The following is a 24,752-nucleotide window of genomic DNA, read 5'->3' as shown; positions in this document are numbered from 1 at the left end:
CGGCAAATGCAACCTAGATTGCGGAATGATTATGGGGGTAAGAAGTTAATTGTTGGGCTAATTTTGGCAAACTAAATGCTCAAATGGGCACTCACTCAGCTTAATTTTCCCTTTAGATAGGGAATGTGTTCGCGCGGAGTTCACACTTAAAACTCTTCCATGACACTCTAACCAGGATTGGGATCCAGTTCAGTACTATTTGGTCAGCTATTGTTCAATGACTATCTAAGATCATGCCACATCATCAAAATTGAATCTGATGGCTCTAATTTATTTGTATTAAATTAAAACACAAAAGATAATTCATCATTGTCCTTTTCTCTTTCCTACCTCTCTCCTCTGTCTCCTCTAAATCCATGATTTCAAAAATGGCACCAAGCATTTTCTTCCTGTAGAACCCAATGAGATTGCTTGGCAATAGCGAAGCAGATTAAAAAGGTTGCTGGGAGTATTGTGCTCACGGCTTAGGCTATGTTATCAGTACTCAATAGCCTTGATTTTCTTTTTTAAATTGTTGTTCTGAATACTGATTTATTAGTGAGGAATGTGTAGTTGAGATAATTGAGAAGAGAAGAGAAGGGGGGCTGCCATTGTTTTCTTTCTTCATCTATTCCAGCAAGCTAAATTAGCATAATCAGTGAGCTAAGTTAGCATAATCAGTGTTCGTAAGAAATTCATGGGTTCTTATCTCTTTAATTAACTATGATCTTTCAAACTTAATACCTCCTATGTATGTCTTGTACTCATATTCGTCCTTTGAGAAGAAACAAACAAACACAGTAAAGTGTGAATTAAAAGGAAAAACAGAGAAGCATCAATAGTTATAAAACCAACCACATAAATTATTGGTCTAAATTACATCTACTTTTAAGATTATGAAGATAAAAAGTGGTAAGGCTATAACTTAAAATTGTAACATGGTGTCTTGAGCAAGTTCTAGAAAGTCGTAAGGCTATAACTTAAAATTGTAACATGGTGTCTTGAGCAAGTTCACCTTCCCAGCCACAGAGCCCAATAGCTAGGAAAACTACCAAAATGATGGAGCATCAGAAAGATGATCATCAATAGCTAGGAACGATAAAACCGTGAAGGAGGCAAAAGTTGGATAGCAACAAGTTCATATTTAGATCTCTAAAGGAAACAGAGGAAAGAGGTAATGAAAGAGAAAAGAACAATGATGAATTATCTTTTATATTTTAATTTAATACAAATAAAATAGAGCCATCAGATTCAATTTTGATGATGTGGCATGATCTTAGGTAGCCATTGAACAATACTTGACAGAATAGTACTAGACTGAATCAGTGTTCGTAAGAAATTCATGGGTTCTTAATCAGTGTTCGTAAGAAATTCATGGGTTCTTATCTCTTTAATTAACTATGATCTTTCAAACTTAATACCTCCTATGTATGTCTTCTACTCATATTCGTAATCAGTGTGAAGCAACAAACAAACACAGTAAAGTGTGAATTAAAAGGAAAAACAGAGAAGCATCAATAGTTATAAAACCAACCACATAAATTATTGGTCTAAATTACATCTACTTTTAAGATTATGAAGATAGAAAGTGGTAAGGCTATAACTTAAAATTGTAACATGGTGTCTTGAGCAAGTTCTAGAAAGTCTTAAGGCTATAACTTAAAATTGTAACATGGTGTCTTGAGCAAGTTCACATTTCCAGCCACAGAGCCCAATAGCTAGGAAAACTACCAAAATGATGGAGCATCAGAAAGATGATCATCAATAGCTAGGAACGATAAAACCGTGAAGGAGGCAAAAGTTGGATAGCAACAAGTTCATATTTAGATCTCTAAAGGAACAGAGGAAAGAAGTAATGAAAGAGAAAAGAACAATGATGAATTATCTTTTATATTTTAATTTAATACAAATAAAATAGAGCCATCAGATTCAATTTTGATGATGTGGCATGATCTTAAGTAGCCATTGAACAATACTTGACAGAATAGTACTGGACTGAATCCCAATCCATGTTACCAAGGGTTCAATAATTCAATTTCTAGATGTGACAGCTATGTCCAAAATAAAAATAATAAAAATCCTTATTCTTTAGTGAAATATACGAAAACGGGAAATTGTTTCGTTCCAAATTACTAATCAGCTGTCGAGTCCCTATTTTGGCTTGAATGGGTTTATTGTTGTTTACAGGATATGCAATGCAAGTAACATTCTGTCTTTGCTTAGCTTTTTTTTCTCTACTAGCCAAAAATCGAATTTGAACAGAAGGACCTAAAGAATATATAATTTATCAGGTGCCACGACTCGAGATTATGCTTGAATATCGTCCCCATCGTCGTGTATACAGAGAATGAAAATACTTCTGAGAAACATCTTGATTAAATATCAATTTTTATTACATGGCTTACCAAAGTAAGTTGTTTTGAGAGAAATGACTAGTAGATAAGACAATTGGCTCAAAGCAAATCCCTTTTGATCAATGTCTAAATATTTGATGAATTGTGTGAATGTTCAACCCCTTTCATCACCACTCCACATGTCTTTAAACTTTGGACCTATTGGTCCCTCCTCACCCAAAACCTCATTCGGTAGGTCTCTCACAATTTTCTCGAAAGCTTTCTTCAGTTTCCCAAGCATAAATCTCTCTATTTTGTTGAGCTCTTTCGATATATCATAGCTAATTTTTGGACCCCATTCCCTTGCATAATTAAGCCATGGTGGCTCCACTATAGTTGAACCCAAGTATTCTGCGGCTACTACTGTGAAGTTTGCTCCTATGTCCATCAACTTCCCCTTTCCGGTGTCATTTCTGATTCCTACGTCCCCACTCCCTTGCAAATTCTGTCCTGCTTTTGGATAAGCAGCGTGTCCGTGCAGCGATGAGTAGACCGCGGGTTTGTTACCATTTTGAAATTCAAGCTGAGAAGCACTTACCCAAATGCCTCCACTGTGTTGTGAAAAGTATACACCTTGTAACTCCCCATTGAAGTTGCTAATCCTCAATGTAACATGTTCCCAATCGCCAATGTGCTCTCCAATTTTCCCCAAGGAAATGGTCATGAATTCGAGTTTAGCTTTTGCAGCTCCATTGAAGGGATAAAATAGCCACACAGCAATATCAGTATATGTTGCACCAAACATTGGTTTAACGTGTAAGTAGGCTGTGGCACCCTGTAAATGTCCTTTCTTGACATTAGTTTTCGGTGCCCCATCAGTTGGGAGGTCCAACCAGTAAGCGCCATCACTTGAACCACCTTGAGGAAGATTTGAACCTGTGGGCTGAATACCAACAGGTGAGGATTCTTGTCCTTTTGTATATAATAATGCTCCATTCTGGAAAAACCAAGTCACTGATGAGGGATAGAATTCTTCATCAGGATGAAAGTAAATCACTGGAGAGTATGCTTGAACCAATGCTTGAACTTGGTTCAAATTTGGCATAGCAGATGTATTAGCTTTGACATTCTTTAAACAAGCTAGTGAGTCATTGTTCTGAACCATAAAAGCACCCGTTGCCACCCCTAAAGCTTGCATTCCTCTGTCTCTAGGTCTTGATGAGTACACATTCAAGCCATTGGTGCCCCAAATCCAATCATGACTTTCACATGTATCTGTGAGGTCAGCACGAACACAACGGACTTTATCCAGAGAAGGCTTCTGAGGCGAGGTTGTGACAACATGGCCTACGGCTTTATAACCCTCCGGAGGTATTGGCAGCCAGATATAGCTGACACCATCCTGCTTGATTTTAGAGTCCTGACTACTCCATACAAGAGTGTAGTCAGTTGGCATCTTTAGAGTGCCTCCTGATGTATCTTTCCCAGCAAGAATCCATCCGAAAAGGGGCATAGTGTTAGGTTGGCTATAGGAACCAAACATGAAGAATCCATTTGGTAGATTTGACGGTTCAAAGAATGTCGCTCCAAGGTTATCTGGTCCACCTTCAAGGGTAGCCCAAACTTTGGTTAAGGACGATATTTGAGATACATATAATCCTCCAAGATCAATGACTCCACTTGCAAAGCATCCACCTGAAATTTCAGAAGACCTTGTGTTTAAACATGAACTTCACTTAACAAAAAAGTTTGTGAAAAATGAAAATCGTAAGCAGAAACCATTATTTCACATTAAAAACTTCGCGAACTAATATTTCAATGTTTCACCCGCATTTCAAATGCTAAAAAATGTTGATGGCCAAAGCAATAATTGCAGATACTGAAATATAGTAGTTTTGATGCCCAAACGGGCAATAATTAACAACTGATCAACTACTAATCACGACAAAGAAGGTAGAATCACGGAAGGACTACAACGTTTATGAAGAGAAAGTACCTGAAGGCCAACTGCGCAATGGAAAAGGAAGCCAAAAGGCATTATCAATAGGGAGAGACATGCTGTTCTTTGTTGAGGCATTATCCAGCAAAGAAATTGCATTTAAGTTGTTTCCCATGGTTGAATCTTTCAATGGAAGATTTGAGCAGCTGATTCTTAAAGCAAGCGCTGAGACTAAAATAATACAAGATACAAGCATATTCTGCAGTAGAGAGAGTTGAGACAATGTAAAGAGATTTTTAAACTAAAATTTTCCAACATCGGACAGTATATTGGTTAGTCGTGCAAGGGAGAGCTAAATCTGATGGTATGTAAACAAAGCAACAATTTCCAGAGTTTCACTTTTGCAGTTGCAATTAGCATATTTAACAACCACAGGAACCTTGCATTTAATGACATAGTCAAAAGGTTTTAGCTGACAAACGTGCTCAAATTCCATTACTATTATCTTAAAATCTGTAATCAAAATTACAATTATAGCAAGTTTGTTAGAACTTAAATCTTAAATATTCAGACGTGCGATTGGAATATGTTTTAGATTAATTACACCCCAGAAGCATAAAATTTAGACTCTGGTGCTAGTAGTTTCTATGCCAAGTAAATTTAGGCTATAAGAAGTAGCATAACAGAAAAGGTCATTAGTCATTACCAATATAATATGCAAAGCTAATGAGAAATGATTAAATTGATTACAAAAACTGCATGGGATAACTTTTTGGACCTCTTTGTTATCGAGATCTTTTTTGTTGAATCTTCAAGTTAAGTCAGTTGGATTACTTGAAGCTAAATGTTTAATTTGTACGTCATATTCTTTTAAAGTTGCTGTGCACCGAAGCATCATGAGACATTGACGGCAATAACAATAAACACAGTAAGTTTTTTTTTTTTTTTTTTTGGGGATAAGATAATCAACAATTAATATACACTTGCGTATGGTTATGTCAATAACTTTCTAACAATACACCTTAACTGCATGAAATCCACTTGTTTATGCTTTTGTATACGGAATATCTATATATTATTCTCTCCATCTCGTTTTATAAAACCCTATTTAATTTGACTTATTGAGTCAGAATTACCAAATTTCATTTGAAATTAAAGTCAACAAATCCTAAATTAGCAAAGGAAAGCTAACATAGTTCAAAATTAGGCAAAGAATTCTATCAATCAAATTTATTACCATATTTTATTAGCACAACTTACTAAAAATCAAGAATTATTTTAAAAAAAGAATAAGAAAAGCTTGGTATTAAGAACTTAAGTGACACTAGAGAAATATGTATTTGGTATGAAGGAAGTTATTTCCCCTAAAACTATTTTTCAGAAAAATGTTTACCATGAAAACTATTTCCTGGAAAATACTTTATAGTATCTTATTGGTAAGTGAGAAATACTTTTTATAAAAGATATAATATTTATAGATTAATAAGAATTAGTAAATCGTAGAGTCTTTTGATAAATTTGAAGTGTAATGTTTGGTTGGAGCAAGCTTATGAAATTAGATATTAAAATAATTGTAAGAAAAATAACTTTCGTCCATAAGTCAAGTAAGTTATATTTTTTTCTAAAAATCGTAATCAAATATAACAAAAAGAACATTTCCTAAGAAAATAACCAAAAAGTTGGTTGTTGGGCACTTTTTGGACCTATAATCAAATTTAGCCATCATTTGAAATGTAACTGAAAAATAGCCACTTTTTAATATAAAAAGAAAACTTATATAAAAATTTCTCGGGACACAATCCTTCCTTCACTTGTAGAAGTTGAAATTTAAGGGAAGTTTCAAGAGTTCGAAGAGGTACCATGAGTGAAAAATTCCTAGATTTTGAATTGCATTTGAAGGTCTAGAAATTTTTTATTTCCAGCACATTGTACTAAAGTTCCACTTGTCAAAACTTCGAACTCCAACATCCTGTGTTCGAGTTGCTTTGTATTTCATCTTGGGATATTTATTTTCCAAAGGTTATTCCCACCTTAAAACAGCTAAATATATAATAAGTTGTCCAGAACCGAAAGAAATTGCACGGTTTTCCCTTCAAATGGGCTAGTCTTTAATTTTTTCCCTTTAAAATCAAACTTATGCCTAGCGCATAACTTCTTTAGGGCACGGGCCATAATTTGTGAGATATTATGATGCAAAAATATAAACTTATGTCCCGTGAAAAAGTTTGTTATGAGCAAAAATTAAAGACCAACACAAAATAGAGACAAAAGTGCAGATGTCTCCTTCTCTAATCTTTTAAGGGAAAATGACCTAATAATACCTATTTAAGACTCTCTATTACAAAATATAAGGATACTTTTCCTTATTTACAAAACATACCAATAAAATTATAAAGTATACCAGATTTGGGCTTAATGAGATACCCACGATTTTAGGCTTTTTTTAAGGAAGAAAATCTTATTTTAAATGTGGACTTAATTCTAGGATAATTACCATTCAACTTCTTCTTCTTTTTAAAAATATTTCTCTCTCTCTCTCCCTCTATGATAGACACAATTTTCATACCTAAAATTCATCTTCTCTCCTAGTATAAATTTTCAAACCAATATTACAAAGTATTTTTTATTACTAACTTGTGTATTAATTGTATATAAAAATTGATTTGTATTTTTTTGCAATATATATGATCATTGTGTGTTTTGAAAATCTGTATAAATTATATAAACTGTAGTTTTAAAAAATGTTAAAAACTTATATATGTATGAAATGTGTATGGAGTCTGCTATATGTTATTTTTTAGATATATGCGGCACAATGTGTATGAAACGCGAACAAATTCGATATCAATCAGTCTTAAAAATGTTGAAAACTGATATGTGTATGAAATGTGGATGGAATTTAGTTTGTATCAATCAGAAAACTTACTATACATATATACTTTCTCATAATCTATACATACTTTGATCAGATTTTATACAATTTATATGTACTTTATCATAATCACAATATACATACAACTTTTATACATATTTCGTACGTAGAAATTATAACGAATTTATATATTTATAAATATTGCATACAAAAATTAATATATATTTATTTTCTAGTGTAGGAACTTTGTATGGAATCTGGTTTGTATCAATTACAAGTTTATTATACATATTTTTCTCAAAATTTATACATACTTTAATAAGATTTTATACAATTTATATGTACTTTATAATAATCAAAATACACATACAATTTTTATACATATTTCATATATAAAAATTATAAGAATCTATACAGTTATACATATTGCTTACAAAAATTATACATATATGTTTTACATAAAAATTACCGATTATAATGGACTTTTTGAGTAAAAGTTGGAGAAAATTAGGTAACAATATCTCTTAATTTTGAAGGGGGAGGATGAAATAAGGAAGCAAAAGTTGGAGAAAATCAGGGAACTATATCTCTAAATTTTGAATGGAGAGAGAAACGTGGATAAAATAAGTAAAACGATTTCCTTATCTTATTTAATGTGTTTTATTTGTTTCTTTTTAATTTACCTAATTCGTATAAATTTTGTAATAAGTCTATTAATATATTTTGTAAACTGGAAAATATCGGCATATTTTTACCCTCTTATCATGTACATATGTTTTTTCCCATCTTTTAATTGAAAGTCTTGGGCTAGGCCCAAGCCCATTAATCAGTCATTGGGCAGCTTGCTCAGCCTATGCTTGCCCCTGAGGGCATAGAATCTCCAGAAAAAAGTGAGGGATAACGTCATTGTTTCTTCCCTCAATCCTATGCATTTCTTTCAACGAAATTGGGAACAGAATACAACAAAAAGACACCGTCGAATTTGCTCACTGGTGGAATTCTTTTTATTCTATGGTTGCATCAAATTATATTACTCCAGCTAGTATATTTAATTAATGTGAAGAATTAGATAAAATTAATCTTGATAAAAATGTAGCAAAAAAGTAAATCATATTCATCAATTGATATAAGAGAACATTGGGTCTGTATTGTTTACCTTGAGAAGTAGGTGAAAGGGAGAAGAAATGTATGCCATGGTAACCAGCGAGATCTCTTCCAAATTCACACACAACAGCTCAACACACCACTACCTACATTTGCACTCTCATCTCCATAACTTTCTGCTGTTTTGATTGATGAATTAAATTAATGAAGAAAGAAGGGGTGATATTACACCTTTTCAGCTGATTGGGGAAGGTTTTGTTGTTTGTCATTTTCAGGTTTGTATTTGTATTAATTAGGAACATGGGTGGCTAGATTCTAGCATAGATCACACTACCTGCGATAGCGAGTGGGATATAATAATGAGGTAGTAACAGAGAAAACATCTAAGTGTAACAACAAAGTCACCTAACTTTTCTTATATCACATCAAAAGTCATTCAATAAATATCCTCAATCCACATGACAAAAAGATCGACCCAACCCAAACCCAAATTAACCCTTAAACACTATTCTCCAATTATTAATTTTTTTGTTCAATCAGTTTTTTTTTTTTGTTGAAGAAATTAATTAGTTGCAGTTGGTGTTGCTTATTTAGTAGCATTTAACAGTTGCTATGAAGAGAATAGTTGCAAACTGCCTGTTATTTTGTTACGGAAGGTATATGAGAAACCTTATTTTGTAATTGGTATCTTTGTTTATATCTTAGTATATCCTTATTTTGTTATGTCGTTATAAAAATCCTTATAAACTGCGCCTGAAAGAAGGAAAAAAAAGACGACGCGATTTTAATAAAATGATGGACCAATTTTTTTCAAAGAGAGAAACTCTATTTTAATTAAGAGAGAATATAGAGTTAATTTGGGTTTGGGTAAGGTCGAGTAGGGTCTTTTTGCCACATGGACTAAGAAAAAAAAAGTCCGCGTGGACTAAATTAAATGTCATGTCATATTTTATTGATCAAATATTTATTGGGTAACTTTTGATGTGATATAGGAAAAGTTGAGTGACCTTGTTATTACAAAATAAAGAACGGAAAAGGGCCAAAATTACCCCTGAACTTTAAAAAATAGTTCATCCATACCCTTCGTTATACTTTAGGGCCAATTATACCCTTACCGTTATACTATGGGGTCAATTATACATTTATGCCTAACGGCTGCCACGTGGCATCATCTCATCCCTTCAAAATTATTTTACCCTCAAATAATTTTTTACCCACTAAAATAACTCAAAACGACCCGAATTTTTTTTTTCAGCAAAAATAATACGGAATTATTAAAAATAATTCCGTATAATTGACCCCATAGTATAACTGTAAGGGTATAATTGGCCCTAAAGTATAACGAAGGGTATGGATGAACTATTTTTCAAAGTTCAAGGGTAATTTTGACCCTTTTCCCAATAAAAAAACATAATCTTTAGAGATCATTACCCATAATTGAGTGATCTTGTGTGTTACTACCTCATATAATAATAGTCCATAAGTGTAAAGGTAATGCCTTTTTATCCTCTACTTAAGGACACTTTATGAAACTTATATTATTATCCCCATCCATAATTGGGTGTAGTTGTGGGGAAATGGTGGGGTTTCGAATCTGTGTGTAATCCATTGATTGTAAACATTAGCGCACCGCGGTGTCAATTAATCTAGAGTTTAATTCATATTCACTCACTATTTTGCTTTTTACTCTATTATTAAGTTAAAATTAAACAAAACAGTGTACATGAGCTAATATCGGGGGCATCCCATGTATTAGCTACGGGTTCATCTGAACCCACAGACTTTTGCGTAAGCTATATACGTGTAAAAAATTTAATAAATATGTATAAATAATAGATTTTGAACTTAGTATATTTGATGAAAGTGATAGAATTACGAATTTGAATCCATAATATTCAAATTCTAGAACTACCTTTGACTAATATGACCGATCAATGATACTATCCAAAATTATTTACGATATTAATGTATATAAGTTAAATTCATTAATCTGTTAGTACTCTTTAAGTTGTTGTCATTATGTTTAAGTTTTACCCTTTAAGAAAACATCAAAGCAAAAGTTAGCATCATGATTATTGATGTTTCTTACTCATACGTTTCAATATGTAAGAATCTATTTAACCGGGGACGAAACTTAAGAAAAAATAGAACATTTTTGGAACTTGTAGTCATGCCATAATATTTTTGTTGTTATGAAAGCCCGCCATTAAGGATAAACTTAGAAGTTTAAATTAGATTATTTTCAAATGTAGAAATGAATCGTTCTTTTCTAAACGAATTAACAAAGGAAATAGGTTCACATAAATTGAAATGAAGGACAAACTAGATAAGTATATTTAATGTGCTTGTGCCATTCAGGCTTAAACCGTCTTTTTCTGAAAAATAAATCACTAAACTACGTACGTTCCCAAAAAAAGAAACAAAAATTACATGAAATGCAATGATCAACACATTTAACTTTTTGTTTAAATTGAGATATTAACTTTTAAACATTCCTGAAATAAAAATTTGCAGATTTGAAAATTATATAAAATTAGGCTACTACTCAAAAACAAGTAATCGTAATGTACTTTGAGATGGATGCAATATTATTTGTCAAATATCTGGTACATCTTTATGTCCTCAAGGTATTGGTGTTTTAGATTGGTGATCAATGTCTACTTCGGAAATATGGTCCTCAGTCAAATACTTTTTCAATTATTTCTTTATATCTATTTTTTATTTTTATTTTTTTTGGAAATTTCAACAAAATATTTAGCCATGCAAATTCATCTAAGTACTCCCTCTGTTCACTTTTACTTGTCACGTTTTAACTTTTCACGCTGTTTAAGAAACAATGATTAAGATAGGTACTTTACCACAATACCCCTATTAAATGGTGTATAATTGTATTAGAGTTGGGAAAATATTTTGAAATGAGTAATAAATGTTAAGGGTAAAACAGAAATTTTATTTTGTCTTACCTTGATATGTGAAAATTGACAAGAAAAAATGAAAATCTATAAAGAGATTAATGGATAAGTAAAAATGAACGGAGGGAGTACATTTTAATGTACTATGTTTCTCTCACATCTTCATTTCATACTAGAGGAAATTACACGGTCTTCCTCATAAAGAAAAAGCAACTTTGATGTCCGTATCAATTATTAAAGTAAATGCTTTATTGAATGAATAGGTGGAGGATGGTTAGATTTTCAATTAAAGCAAAAGGTTAGTTGATCTAACATCATTAACATCAATAATTTTACAAATAGTATCTTTGACTTTGGATGTTTCCCATCCTCTAATCTTTCCCCATCTTTCTTCCATTTGGAGCAAGTGATTCTTTAAAAATAATTATCTTAAATTATTTATCATCTAAAAAGTTTAAAATGAATTACTTTTTTCAGTTTACCCTAGTAATGGTTCTTGAAAAGAACAAACACCTCAATTGATGAAGATGTTATGTAAATAGAGTAAAAATTACTCCCTCCGTTTACTTTTACTTATCAAGTTTTAACTTTTCACGTTGTTTAAGAAACAATGATTAAGATAGATACTTTACCACAATACCCCTATCAAATGGTGTATAATTATATTGGAGTTGGAAAAATGCTTTGAAATGAGTAATAAATGCTAAGGGTAAAACAGACTTTTTTTTTATCTTACCTTAATATGTTAAAATTAACAAATAAAAATAAAAATCTATAAAGGGAATAGTGGACAAGTAAAAGTGAACGGAGGGAGTATACCTTAAGTCATAACTAAAGGTAAAATAGTAAAAGAAAACCTCCTAAATAACGTTTCTTAAGAGGCATTTAAAAGAGAACGACGACAAATAATTTGAGACAGAGAGAGTATGAGCTCATGCATAACATGTTTTTTCAATTGAGAAAAATAGGAGAGCAAAGCAAAGATCCAACATTTAACAAGGTCCACCAGCTATATTAAAATCATTCTGCCTTCTGTTCATCTAACAAAAGGTGTTACCATACCATATTATAGCCACCAGCAGAGCATTTCCACAAACTCAGAAACATTTGTGGATATCTGCATTCTGAAGCTATTGAACTACAGAACCTGTAATGGTTTTGCCTAAGATGTCAAAAGAATATTATCATAATTTACATTGCATACATTGGCTGATAGTCGGATAAATCTTTAAACTCCTAGTTTTCTTTTGGACAAAAACAGCTGAAGCTAATGCAGGGTTTCCCATAATATGCAGCGTTAACTCTATCGATTTCCTGATCTCCCTAATAAATATCTAACAGGTTTAATACCTACAGCCTGTTGCTACAAAATTTCAAAACCCTATACATAGGAGACAAGTCTAGCTAGAACAGTTCCACCTTCACCGCAGCCCACTCATTCAGTAGGATGATATCGGAGATGCTTCTCGTAAAAGTTTATCAGCTGCAAAAGAAAGCAAATAGTAGGTCAATAAATGATAGAACATAAAACAGATACTAAATCACATTAACCTCTTCAGTTTTGTTACAATTAAATAAACTTTTCCTCTAGTTTCTGAAATTACTTCACAAACCAGTAGATTAGTATATTTTTTTGTCAATTAACACATAAAATGACGATCATCAAATGAATAATCAAACCTTAAAAGACAAAGAATCAACTTATTTTTTATTTTGAATTAATTAAAATACATAAAGGAATTTGAGTGAAAGTGATGATTCCAAAAAAGTTGAAGAAGTTGATAGTAATAGTAAATTACATATCAAAGCCACAGATAATTATCTCAAGTGCACTATTATTTTTTAACAAAACAGTGTATTACTTTTGGAACATTTTTAACATAAGTTCACGCACAGAGGTCCATGGGGATGATATATATTAAGAGAAGAGGTAGGTGTAGCTTTGAAACACGAGAGAAGGTCCTTAAATATAATCCACATTAGAAATATAATATCACAGAATTTATGATGATGGAAGAATTAATAGGAGAGAAAAGAAACAGCTACCAAAAGTGGATTATTCGTCTTCAGAAACTTGTTATCCACCATAACCTCCGTTCCATCAGACCTGCAGCCAGTCATACCAAAATGCCATCATATAACCTTAAAACTTACATAAAAAATTTGACAATAAAGCGACAAGAATAGCTGTCTATCCAATAAACTAGGCCTAAGGTAAAAGCTGATGAGAATGGTAAAACCATGAGTGAAAAAGAAAAGTCTCTCCAGAAAGGAAGAGACGGGGATGTGATCAAACTGACAACACCTACACACATTGCCCATCCAAGAAAATACCTACATACATACATAATATTGCTGCTACAGAATAGACACAATCATCACAAAATCACATTAAGTTCCATATTTGGGACACTCAAATGCACAGTTAAAGTATAAGCAAACTACATACTAAAGGGAACAAAAGAAAATTGAAATCTTGAGGACAATTAGCTCATCCTGATCACAAGAGGGTTTCTTTCTTATATAACTTCTGGGGGAACAAGTAACCAAAAGCAAGAAAACAAGAAAAGAGAATGCAGGGCTAAAAAGAGCTTGAACCTTACAGATTATATTTGAAATGCTAAAATAATTATAGGAAAAAAGGCTTTTAATTTCAGCACAACCAAGGCCAAAAAGACACATATGTCATTTTTTGTGAGTGAGTTAAAATTTTAAAGGTAAAAGAACCCAAGCACTAAACAAGTGCTGGAGGTTACAGAATGAGAGGCCCCCTTATACATACATTCTTTTTTCAAAATTCTTATCTTTTGCATTTCAATATTAGATTTAGAACTTGGACTTTGATCACGCTTCCATCATCGAACCCTACTCATCCTCTTGAACCTTACCACCAAGCCCCCATCACCATGCACAATACCAGTGCAACTAGAAAACTGATACTTCCACTGAAAAACAATACATCAACTTAAATTACAACATTCCCTTCTTTTTCAGTATTTGGATGGATTCTGCTGTTGGCACTGGTTAGTGGTTTCTGTGGTTTTGAAATGCAGAGGTTGTGTTGTTTGTAGCTGGAATCAGGCTAGTTCCTCAGGTATTTGAAGTTGTGAAATTGTAGTCAGTAGGGGGTGGGAGAAATTAAAATGTGTATTTACGAGCATGAACCAGTGTAAGGGAGCTAAGATGAGCATGTCTGCGAAATAGGCTCGGAGGTATATGATGTTACCCTTGCTGTTTTAGAGAAACTACGACATAATAAAGGCCATATGCAATGTCGTTCCTCCTTTTTTTGAGAAAAGGATGAGATGAGTTTATAATATAAAGGAGGAAATAACCTCAAAGGTTTTTACAAAATAAAGCACTAACCAAAGATCGCTGTAATCACAGACTCTCTTAAGGAGATTCAGCAGAATAGTCTTTAAATTGCAAAAGAAAAGGTGGTTTTGTGTACATTTGAATAGGTACTTTGGTTACAAACCTTGATTAAAAGAGTCCAAATCCCCCCCCCCACCCCCCCCCCTTTTTTTTTTTTTTTTTTTGAGAAAAGAAAAAAATGTGAAAATCTCTTCCTTTTAGAAAGCAAACTAGTGTGAAAATCTCTTTAGAGCCTGTTTGGATGGGCTTAAAAAAAGTAGCTTATAAGCTGCTTTAGATAAGCTAAGCCAAACGGGCCCAATTATTTTTTTGGGCTTATTTTAAGCACAAAATAACTTTAAGCTGGCCAGTCAAACACACAAAAAAGCTGAAAACAGCTTATAAGCAACTTATATGCCAATCCAAACGGGCTCTTAGAATATAGACGATGATATAGCTTAACAATTATTTAGCTATACAGAACAGATACATTATTTATACACTTTAATTTGAGTTGGTTTCGCATTATATATATATATATATATATATATATATATATATATATATAGAGAGAGAGAGAGAGAGAGAGAGAGAGTTATACATAATCTATACACTGATGATACATTGGGCTACATGACTGTAAACTAGATGCATGGGTTGTATATATTAGTTATTTCCCCTAAAATAAAAGTGCGTTCTCTCTAACAACTTAAGCTTTTAGATGAGATCGTCACACATTTCACCATAAACGCTAGAATATGGTGCCTAAACCCGAGAATAGGGTTACAAGTGCAAGAGGCGTTAGAGAATACACTTATCCCTTATTGGTTATGTAAGGGTTTCGAAGTGAGTTTATAATGTACTGAGTCACTCCACCAATGCCTTAAAAGGTTTTGGGGTGATGCTCAAAGAGGCTCAACTTTTTGTAAATCAAGAGCATGGATGAGCCTGGCTCTGCTACCATATTAAGGAAATGGATCTTTAGCTTAACTAAGCCTCAAAAGCTACCTCGGGATTACTCAAAACGATACAAGGAGACAACAACTCATATCCTCAACGAATGTGTTACTCAAAACAATGTGCAAAGTAACTCTGGTCCAAAGATCAACCAAAGTAGCATGGACAATATCAACTTCACCGTGACAACCAACTGCACTAGAATTACAATTTATCATCAGTCATGGAATAGCCCATCCCATGACAATTTTAGTTGCTTCAACACAGCTTTTTAACAGATTTGTAAATAACAAGTTAGAGATTAGAACTTTTCTACTCTGCATGGATAGAACTGATACCAGGAGCCACAGACAAGTTTCCCACAAAGGATTGGTATCCCATTCGGATAATTAAAAGAATTGCGCAAAAGCTGAATGGAGTTCCCTTGTTAGATGAGTTGAAAAGCAAAGTCGGTGATGGTGGTGGATATGGCTAGGAATGATCAATTGATAAAGGGAAGTCGCTTCTTAATCACTAAGCGTAGCAAACCAAGCTCAAACTAACTGGGATAAAGGGATTAACTAAGTAATTGTTGAATGCTCTGAAAACCTGACAAGCTAAGAAAGTCACCTAGGAAATCAATTTAGATAGATAACAGTCCATCATTTTCTCTTTCATTTCTAGTCAAAGGCCTCTCTGAGTTTCTGATCAAAAGATCTCTCTCAAGACTGTTCCTTTTTCTTTGTTTAAGGGTTTCAGCACATCCTACCACAACTTGAAACCCAATTCTCTTTAGGATCAACCACTGGACTCCAACTGACATTTCTATTCCAAAAGAAAAGAAAAAACTTTGCACTACCCTTGATAGAAGGAAAGAAAATGGGCACCAAACAAAACAATTTGAGACTTGAGACACTGGCAAAAACATTATAATCAAGAAACGCCAATTAATCCGATAAACGGCATGCAGAAAATATTACATCCAAGAATAACTTATGTAACTTACATAAGTGAGTAAACAAAAAAATTTAGTGTGCAGCACATGTCTTTTGTTCATTTGAAAGAAGTACACTAATTTCACTTTAACTAAAGGTGAAGCTAAGATTCTTTGCAGCTAAGTGACATAAAAACATAATAGACACGAAGAAAATTTTGATTAAGACAAGAAAGTAGGTTAGAAGTCACAGACCTCTTAACTAGAAAGGCCACAAACACATCCTGCACGTCATTTGATGTAATAGATGCTGAATAGCTCATGGGCTTAATAATTTCTGTTATGACATATGCATCTTTGGAATTATCGCACTTATTATTGCAACCAAAAGCATTGCCCACACATCCATGATCGTGAATTTCTTCCTGCATGAATGCAACCAAAGGGCCCCTTGCTACAGCATCTTGGGGATTATTCACTACACCTGAAGTAGTGACCTGTTTAAACCTCCGAACAACAGCAGGCTTCCTCCTTTTAGCTCCTGTATGGCGACCAGACTGAAGCGATTCTGTTTCATTCGCCGTTGAAAATCCACTTGGGAAGCCATTGCCGGATCTATCCACAGAGGTCTCTTTTGTTGCCATCGTTCCCTTTAGTTCACTAAGTGTCACACCCAATTCGTTTTGCTCTCCAACTTCTTTTTCAGAGGAATCCAACATCAAATCATTGCCATTCCCCACTTCATCCACATTGTTATTATTCAAACCATTACCATTACTATCCACAGAGGTTTCTTTTGTTGCCATCGCTCCCTTTAGTTCACTAAGCTTCAAACCCGATTCGTTTTGCTCTTCAACTTCTTTTTCAGAGAAATCCAACATCAAATCATTTCCATTCGCCACTTCATCCACATTGTTATTATTCAAACCACTACCATTACTATCCACATGATCAGTCGCATTCAAGCTAGCCAAAGGAGGTGAAGATACAGGTTCCTCAATTATCCTAACCTCCACTGCAGGCACATCAGATGTGCCATCTGCAGGGGAATGTTGTTTCTGCTGCTTTCTTTTGATTTGAGTGTGAGTAACCCCTTGCTTCCGCTTACGCTTACGTGTGGATCGTTGTTTCCCTGACTGCAAGCTTCAAAAGGCAAAAGAAAGCACAACAAATAAGAAAAAAGGCCAAAAAATCAACATCCCATACTCCTATTAAAGCAAGTCTGCCAACTAGTATACTCAAGTAAAGGTGCAATGGACAGATAATGTGGTAGTAAAAGGAACACCTCTCTTCATATGCATCAATAACATCGTAGCACGTCATTAGATTCTCCACAGGTTCCCATGTGTTTGCACTCTCCGGCCAGCCTCGCCTGTAAAAAAACAAAAACAGAATCTTGTCCTTCAATCAAGCAAAATTCACGGGCTTTCTGGGTGTGTTCGGTATGGAGGAAATGTTTTCCAATTTTTCCATGTTCGGTTGGTCAAATTTTTGGCAAAACATTCTCTCTAGGAAAACAAGTTCCTTACAAATGAGGAAAATGAATTCCCTAGTGGAAGTAGGGAAAACAAGTTCCACAAGTGGTATTCCAAATTGATTGTGTCCTCCTCACCCTCCAAGACACTTCATCTTCACCCCCACCCCTGTATCCCCAAACCCAATCACCTCACACCCCCACCTCCCCATAGTAATTGCCTAGATTATATACAAATCCTTTTAGGATAATGTTTTTTGCTTAAATACCGAACACAAGAAAATAAGTAAGAAATCCACTTATTTTGATGAAAAACATACCGAACACACCCTCTATCTTCGCAAATTCAAATTATGGAAAATGGGAAGCTAAGTAAACAACTTTATACATCTATTACATAGTAAACTTACCATTTGATTAGATACTGAGCTTTGCCCTTTGTTTTCCACAGCATTTTCAAGATTCGCAAATCCATACAACCACAGCAATTGAAGACACAAAATCAGGATAAAGAAAAAAGGTAACCCCAAAAAAAAGGAGAAAAACAAGAAAAATGCTTCACACGAACTATGCTCCCTTTTGGATTCTTTTACTTTTTTTCCAGAAAACAGAATTGAACACCATGTTTGTTCATGGAATTTGATTAGTTCTTAGGAAAAAAAAATCAAGTTCCAAAAACTGGACATAGATTTGTTGTTTACTTTTTTTTCAAAAAGAAAAATTGAAAACATTGTTTGTTCACAGAAAGGTGGGGTTAGCTCTGCGTACACTCTACCCTCCCCAGACCCCACATGGTGGGATTATACTGGGTTCGTTGTTGTTGTTGTTCAAACACAACTTCAACTTCTAAAAACTATTTATCAACAAAACTTAAAAAACTCATTATTTTAAAGTTTCAACCAAATCTATGTCGAAACGCTACCTATTTATGCCCAACCTTGCTGGGACAGCATGTTGATTATTGTAAAGATATGACAGTGGGCCTGACTCAACCCCAAAAGCTAGCTCATGAGGAGAGAATTGCCCAAGTCTATGTAAGCAAATGTAGGACTGTAAAAATTATCAAAGGAATAAAACACACCTTTCTGATCCTCTTTCTTCTTATAGTCTCAATCTCATAAAAGCCTTCAGCAAGTTTGGGTTTTTCAGCATCGGCTACTTCCTCTTCACCCTCCCCTTCTTCGATTTTCTCTTCATCCTCTTTCTCTCTGGCATTCCCTTCTTGCTCGCCAGCCCCTTCAGCAACCCCATCTCTCTCTTTCTCCTCAACTCCATCAGAAGGCTGCTCAGAACTGACAACATTCTCGCCGGCCACAGCCTCAGACTCCCCGGAGTTGTTGTTTTTCTCTCCTGTCATCTCTCTCTCTCTCTAAAACTCTCTTTGTTTCTTCTTTTTTTTTCTTTTTTTTTTTTATGACTTGCAAGTTTTGTGGGTAGAGAGAGAGTTGTAACAAGAAAAGGTAATAAAAGTCCTCTTTTGTCACAGATAAGTTCAAACTTTTCTACCCCCTCATTTGTTAAGGACAAATTTTGATAATCCAGCTGAGCAAAAAAGGGGTCAATTTACTTTACCAACCCACAATTAATACAAATCTATTTAAAAAAAAAAACAATATATATATATATACAACAACAACAACAACCCAGTGAAATCCCACAACGTGGGGTCTGGGGAGGGTAGAGTGTACGCAGACCTTACTCCTACCAAGGTAGGATGGCTGTTTCCGAGAGACCCTCGACTCAATAAAAACATAAAAGGAGGTCAGATACGGCTAAGATATTCAAAGCGATATGGAAATGAAGTAACGCAAGCGACACAGATAACATAGCATAATCAAAGCACAGGAAATAACAGATAATAGCATAATAGCATAAATTAGAACACAAGAAATTATACTACGATAATGCGACTATTAATAAGGCAGGGTAATGAGACTATCTACTAGCCTTCTACCCTAATATGGGTCCTCCAAACCCTCTTATCTAAGGTCATGTCCTCGGTAAGCTGTAACTGCGCCATGTCGTGTCTAATTACCTCTCCCCAATACTTCTTTGGCCTACCCCTACCTCGTCTGAAACCATCCATGGCCAACCTCTCACACCTCCGCACTGGGGCATCCATGTCTCTCCTCTTCACATGCCCAAACCATCTCAATCTCGCTTCTCGCATCTTGTCTTCCACCGAGGCCACTCCCACCTTGTCCCGAATATCCTCATTCCTAATCCTGTCACTCCTGGTGTGGCCACACATCCATCTCAGCATTCTCATCTCAGCAACTTTCATCTTTTGAACGTGAGAAACCTTAACTGGCCAACACTCCGCCCCATACAACATAGTCGGTCTAACCACCACTTTGTAGAACTTTCCCTTAAGTTGTGGTGGCACCTTCTTGTCACATAGCACTCCGGAAGCAAGCCTCCATTTCATCCACCCTGCCCCAATACGATGTGTGACCTATATATATATATATATATACAAGAAGAATAAATTAATGAAAAAAGTAATTGATGTTAAGTAAATGCAGTATTTATTTAAAATTATGAAATAAATGTTATAGACAAAATAGCCTACTTAAGTAGTATTTGTAATTATACATAGTTTATTATATGCAAAAAAGGTATTAAGTCTAGATAAGTTAAAACTTTTGTACTCATTTTTTAAAAGACAAATTTTGATAATCCAGGTGAGAAAAAGGGGGTGAATCTACTTAACCAACCACAATTAATACAAGTCTACTTTTTAATAAATTATTAGTAGGTATTTTCTTAAATTTCCATTAATGCAAAATGAATGTTGTTATGACTTATATTTGTTGGTTTCGTGTAGCTCTTTGCATTGTTTATTCATGCAATCCGGGAAAAAAAATTGAAAAAGTAATTACTTAAATTTCGCAACAAGTTGTAAATGCCAGTGTGAACTTTAGTTTAGGATTTTTCTTTTATTTATGTGTGAACATCTTTAATATCTAACCATAATACATCAGTTAGTGATCTTTCATTGAAGATTAGCATTTAATAAGTGACTAGAACTTCTCGGATAACTTCTTAAATGCAGTTTTACCTTATTAAGTCTCTGCATATAAAAAAAATTTTAAAAAAAAAGTCTCTAAATAAAATTATGAGAAAATTACACTATATGTCTACTGGGAGAAAATATTAATGACACGTGGCCCATATTTTGAGTTTGTATATAAACACCCTTTTTACACTATAATACATTTTTATACAAGGTTAATACATTATGTATAATGCTTTCCTCCAGATATAATATTGTATGATATTGTATATAAGGGCTACGTGACTTAATATTTTTATGTTGAGTTGTATATTTACGTGACACTCTATTCCATTGGGCTCCAACCCATTTTAACTGTTCATTTAATTTTCAGTTAATTACACAAAATGCTCCTATATTATGATTCAATTACAGACAAAGCCCTTGTATTTTTAAATCAAAAACTTAAACCCCTTATATTATCCAAATCAACACTTACACACCCCATGATGTTATCACTATTTTTCTAAAAATAATTAAACCTTTGATATAATGAAAATCCTACACAAATTACACTTCATCTAAGTAATTATATATAAGATAATTTTGAAGCAGAAAAATAAATAAAAAATAAAAATAAAAAAGAATTTTCCTATATAGTAAAATGTTATAATTAAATAAAATTAAAAATAACCTTCATATCTACAGTGCAAGAAAGTTATCAATAATAGTTCATATATCTTATTAAATAATATGTATTCATTTCTTACAATAAGTTTCAAAAGATAAATGCATCAAAATATTTATTCTTTTTTTAATCAAAGACAAGAATAAATTTTTCTTGTTAAAACTTTTTGTCTTCGTTTTAAAATTTAGTAAAAAATAATCACAAAATGTTTTATTTATAGTTTTAGTTTATCATTTAATAATTATATTTTAATAAGCTTAGTTATGGTTAAACCATATAGGGGATGTAATTGTAGGACATTCATTTTACAGGGGTTTAAGTATTTGAATTTAAAACACAGGGGTGTATCTAAAACCGAGTCATATTACAAGGGTGTTTAGTGTAATTAATTCTTAAATTTTTTCACATCCATTAAGAATAAACAACAAATACAATGTGTTTACTAAGTTTCCCTTATTTATTAAAGATAGATTAATTTTCCCTCTTAAATATTGTGAAAACTTCTTTAATGTTAGGGTATAGTTAGAAAAAATTGTCAACTTTATCCTTGATTTTCTAAAATGAAAATTATTTTGGGACAAAATTTTAAGCTAGAACGACAATTAAATGTGACGGATGAAAAATGAAACTAGTAATTTTTAAATCATGCATAAGAAAAAGAATGCATGTGTGAGCTTGCTAATTATATTTAATAACATGTATGTTGACAAAATTTGGATTTTGTCTTTCAGGAAAGGGAGAGTGCGTGTGAAAGAGATATTAGGTAAGGACGGTTGTTCGGTACTTCGATTTCGTATTTTTAAAAAGTTTGGTTCAATATTTTGATTTTCGTTTTTCAATTTTCGATTTTTCAATAATATCTATTGAATACTGAATTGAAGTTAATTCAATTCGACCCAATTTTTCTTGTTTGGTTCGGTTCGATTCTTATGTATGAACCTGGCATATTGGATTTCTTTTGCTTAAAAATGGGATATTTTTGCTTTAAAATGACGTATTGTTCCTTCTCTTCTAAATTTAACATTATGAAACTCATTGAAAATGCATATGAAACTCATAATAAAAATGCTTGTATCACCTAGTGGTTTGAACAATTTGAAATTTTGAAAATGATATGCAATTAGTTATTAATATATCATTTTCAAACTATTATATGTCGAGTATCGATTGTCTGTGTAAAAAAATATAGGTAAAAAGGTTTAAAATATCTCTGAGCTATTTGAAATAGATTAACTTTACCTTCTATTATGTTATTGGTTAAAAAATGTCCTGTTGTTAGTCAATTAGCTTAAGAATGCTCTCGAACTAGCTAAGTGGCTCAACAATACTTTCTTTACAAACGATTGCTCCAAAACAAGGGAAGAGGACCAAAATTTTCCTTGCACTATTTAAAATAGGATAATATTTGCCTCTGTTTAAAGTTCGAGACAAATGTTTAAGTTATAAAAATTTGTACAAAAACATATTAATGGAATTACGAGATTACTTTGATTATCCGAAATGATAATTTCTATACACTACCAATTGTATGTAATATAAAGTTTAATTACCAACATTAATTTTTCAATTTACATATTTATTCTAGTATTTTCTTTTGAAACTATTATACCCTCGACTCACATCTGGGATGCAAATTATTATTGATCAAGTTCAATTCGAGCCGCACCTTATCTTTTTCAGATAGTGTTTTCTTATGCCTATTTAGCTAGTGAGGCATTGGTCATAACCGAAATTCGTCGAAGGAATACCACAAAAGTAAAGAAGAGAAAGAAGACAGCCAGAATTGCCAGATGCTTGAATAAATTAAAGTAAATATATTATTAGGTTAAAGTTACAATAAGTAATATAGCATACCAAGGTATAATTGAATTCAATTTCTTTAATTATATCAACCTCAGAGGTAGCAAAATAAATGCATTCTACCAACAAGGATTGTGGTGTAGTGGCTAGTATTACTCCATCCTTTACCAAGAGATCTCGAGTTCTAGCCCCCTTGGGTACGGAGTCACCCTTGTTAGGGAGTGTTTTGCCCCCCAATGTGGGACTACCCGGCACAAATCCGGATTAGGCGGGCCCCAATACGGATATCGGACACCGGATGAGAAACCAAAAAAAAAAAAAAAAAAGCATTCTTATTAAAATAGGAACAAAAATTTTAAAGTAATTATGTACGAAAAGATACATGATTTTATGTTCAGAAATATTAACTCATACCTAACGCGTAAAAACCCATAAGAAAAAAACTGTCATTATTTTTTATTTGTTAATATGAAAAAGTTATATACTACTTAGTTTCTTTTTGTTGTTACTATAATTCTCACACATTCAACCCCCACCTTTCCCTGCACCCCTCCAAAAAAGAAATATATGAAAAGAACAAGGGAAAAATTATGCCATTTTTGGATAGTTAAATTGCAAAATTGAGCCCTTTTTTGTTATTTTGGAGCAACTGTTTGTTGGAAATGTATTTTTTAGCTGCTTGAATAGCTAAAGGACATTTTGAGCTAGTTGATTAATAGTGAAAGCATTTTTAAGTAAAAAACGTAATGAATAATAGAGTTGAATTATTTTAAATAATTTAAAAGTATTTTTGGCTTTCCCCCCAAAAAATATATGAAATAATGAAGCAAATGCAAATATTTAAATGTATTAGATCACGTCCCTTTGATAACATTCGATAAAATTAGAATGATATAGAGAAGATTAGCATGGCACTTGCACAAGGATGACATGCACAAATCGAGAAATTGTCCATCAAATTGTGCGATCAAAGGATGTGGTGCAACGGATAGGGATGCTCCTCCCTGAACCAGATGTCTCGGGTTCGAGCTATGAATATGGAAAAATTCTTGGTAGGGAGCACTTCACCCGATTACGGATTAATCAGAATTCAATACGGGTACTGAACACCGAATGCAAAAAAAAAAAAAAAACACACTTATCCAAAGTCCAATTTGAAAGGAAACCAAAATCTACTGATAGCGTAGCACCTATCTTACCTCTTTAGTAGGTGTTTGGCCTGAAAATAAAAATAAAATCACTTTTTTTTTTTTGGAATTTTTGAAGTTGGAGTTGTGTTTGGTTATAGCTTTTGCAAATAATATTTGGTTGTTTTTCCTAAAAAACATGAATATGATTTATACCCCTAATTTCTAAAAACTAGTAACACCACTCAACTTAACTAATTTACCCGAATTTGCCATCTTTATTTTCTTCCTCTATCCAAACCACA

General features: G+C 33.2%; 2 protein-coding genes and 1 non-coding gene across 3 annotated transcripts; 1 reads left to right on the top strand and 2 right to left on the bottom strand.

Moving 5' to 3' along the window:
* Positions 1-2,336: 2,336 nt before the first annotated feature.
* Positions 2,337-8,594, bottom strand: LOC132636221 (hypothetical protein At1g04090-like). The gene is made up of 3 exons (XM_060352958.1): positions 8,280-8,594; positions 4,309-4,510; positions 2,337-4,007 (listed from the first exon to the last, which is right to left on the bottom strand). The coding sequence occupies exons 1-3, from the start codon at positions 8,316-8,318 to the stop codon at positions 2,488-2,490; spliced, it is 1,761 nt and encodes a 586-aa protein (XP_060208941.1). The 5' UTR covers positions 8,319-8,594; the 3' UTR covers positions 2,337-2,487.
* Positions 8,595-12,066: 3,472 nt separating this feature from the next.
* On the bottom strand, positions 12,067-19,309 carry LOC132636220 (chromo domain protein LHP1-like). Its single transcript, XM_060352957.1, has 6 exons — positions 18,919-19,309; positions 18,248-18,273; positions 17,649-17,735; positions 16,619-17,506; positions 13,186-13,246; positions 12,067-12,622 (listed from the first exon to the last, which is right to left on the bottom strand). The coding sequence occupies exons 1-6, from the start codon at positions 19,192-19,194 to the stop codon at positions 12,575-12,577; spliced, it is 1,386 nt and encodes a 461-aa protein (XP_060208940.1). The 5' UTR covers positions 19,195-19,309; the 3' UTR covers positions 12,067-12,574.
* A 4,869-nt stretch (positions 19,310-24,178) lies between these two features.
* On the top strand, positions 24,179-24,281 carry LOC132618522 (U6 spliceosomal RNA). The gene has a single exon (XR_009574158.1). It is a non-coding gene; the product is annotated as a U6 spliceosomal RNA (small nuclear RNA).
* The last annotated feature ends 471 nt before the right edge of the window (positions 24,282-24,752 follow it).

The sequence above is a fragment of the Lycium barbarum genome, chromosome 1 (assembly GCF_019175385.1).
Source record: "Lycium barbarum isolate Lr01 chromosome 1, ASM1917538v2, whole genome shotgun sequence".
NCBI classification, from domain to species: domain Eukaryota; kingdom Viridiplantae; phylum Streptophyta; class Magnoliopsida; order Solanales; family Solanaceae; genus Lycium; species Lycium barbarum.
This window is presented reverse-complemented; position numbering and strand designations above follow the sequence as displayed.

Bases quoted from the DNA above. Each gene is read 5' to 3' on its own strand.
- LOC132636221 (XM_060352958.1), bottom strand. From the start codon at position 8,318: ATGGCATACATTTCTTCTCCCTTTCACCTACTTCTCAAG. The intron at 4,511-8,279 runs GTAAACAATACA...TCTCTACTGCAG, and splicing joins CCTTTCACCTACTTCTCAAG to AATATGCTTGTATCTTGTAT. The intron at 4,008-4,308 runs GTACTTTCTCTT...CTGAAATTTCAG, and splicing joins ATTGCGCAGTTGGCCTTCAG to GTGGATGCTTTGCAAGTGGA.
- LOC132636220 (XM_060352957.1), bottom strand. From the start codon at position 19,194: ATGACAGGAGAGAAAAACAACAACTCCGGGGAGTCTGAGGCTGTGGCC. The intron at 17,507-17,648 runs GTGTTCCTTTTA...TGCCTTTTGAAG, and splicing joins ATTGATGCATATGAAGAGAG to CTTGCAGTCAGGGAAACAAC. The intron at 13,247-16,618 runs GTCTGTGACTTC...GACTGGCTGCAG, and splicing joins GTGGCCTTTCTAGTTAAGAG to GTCTGATGGAACGGAGGTTA.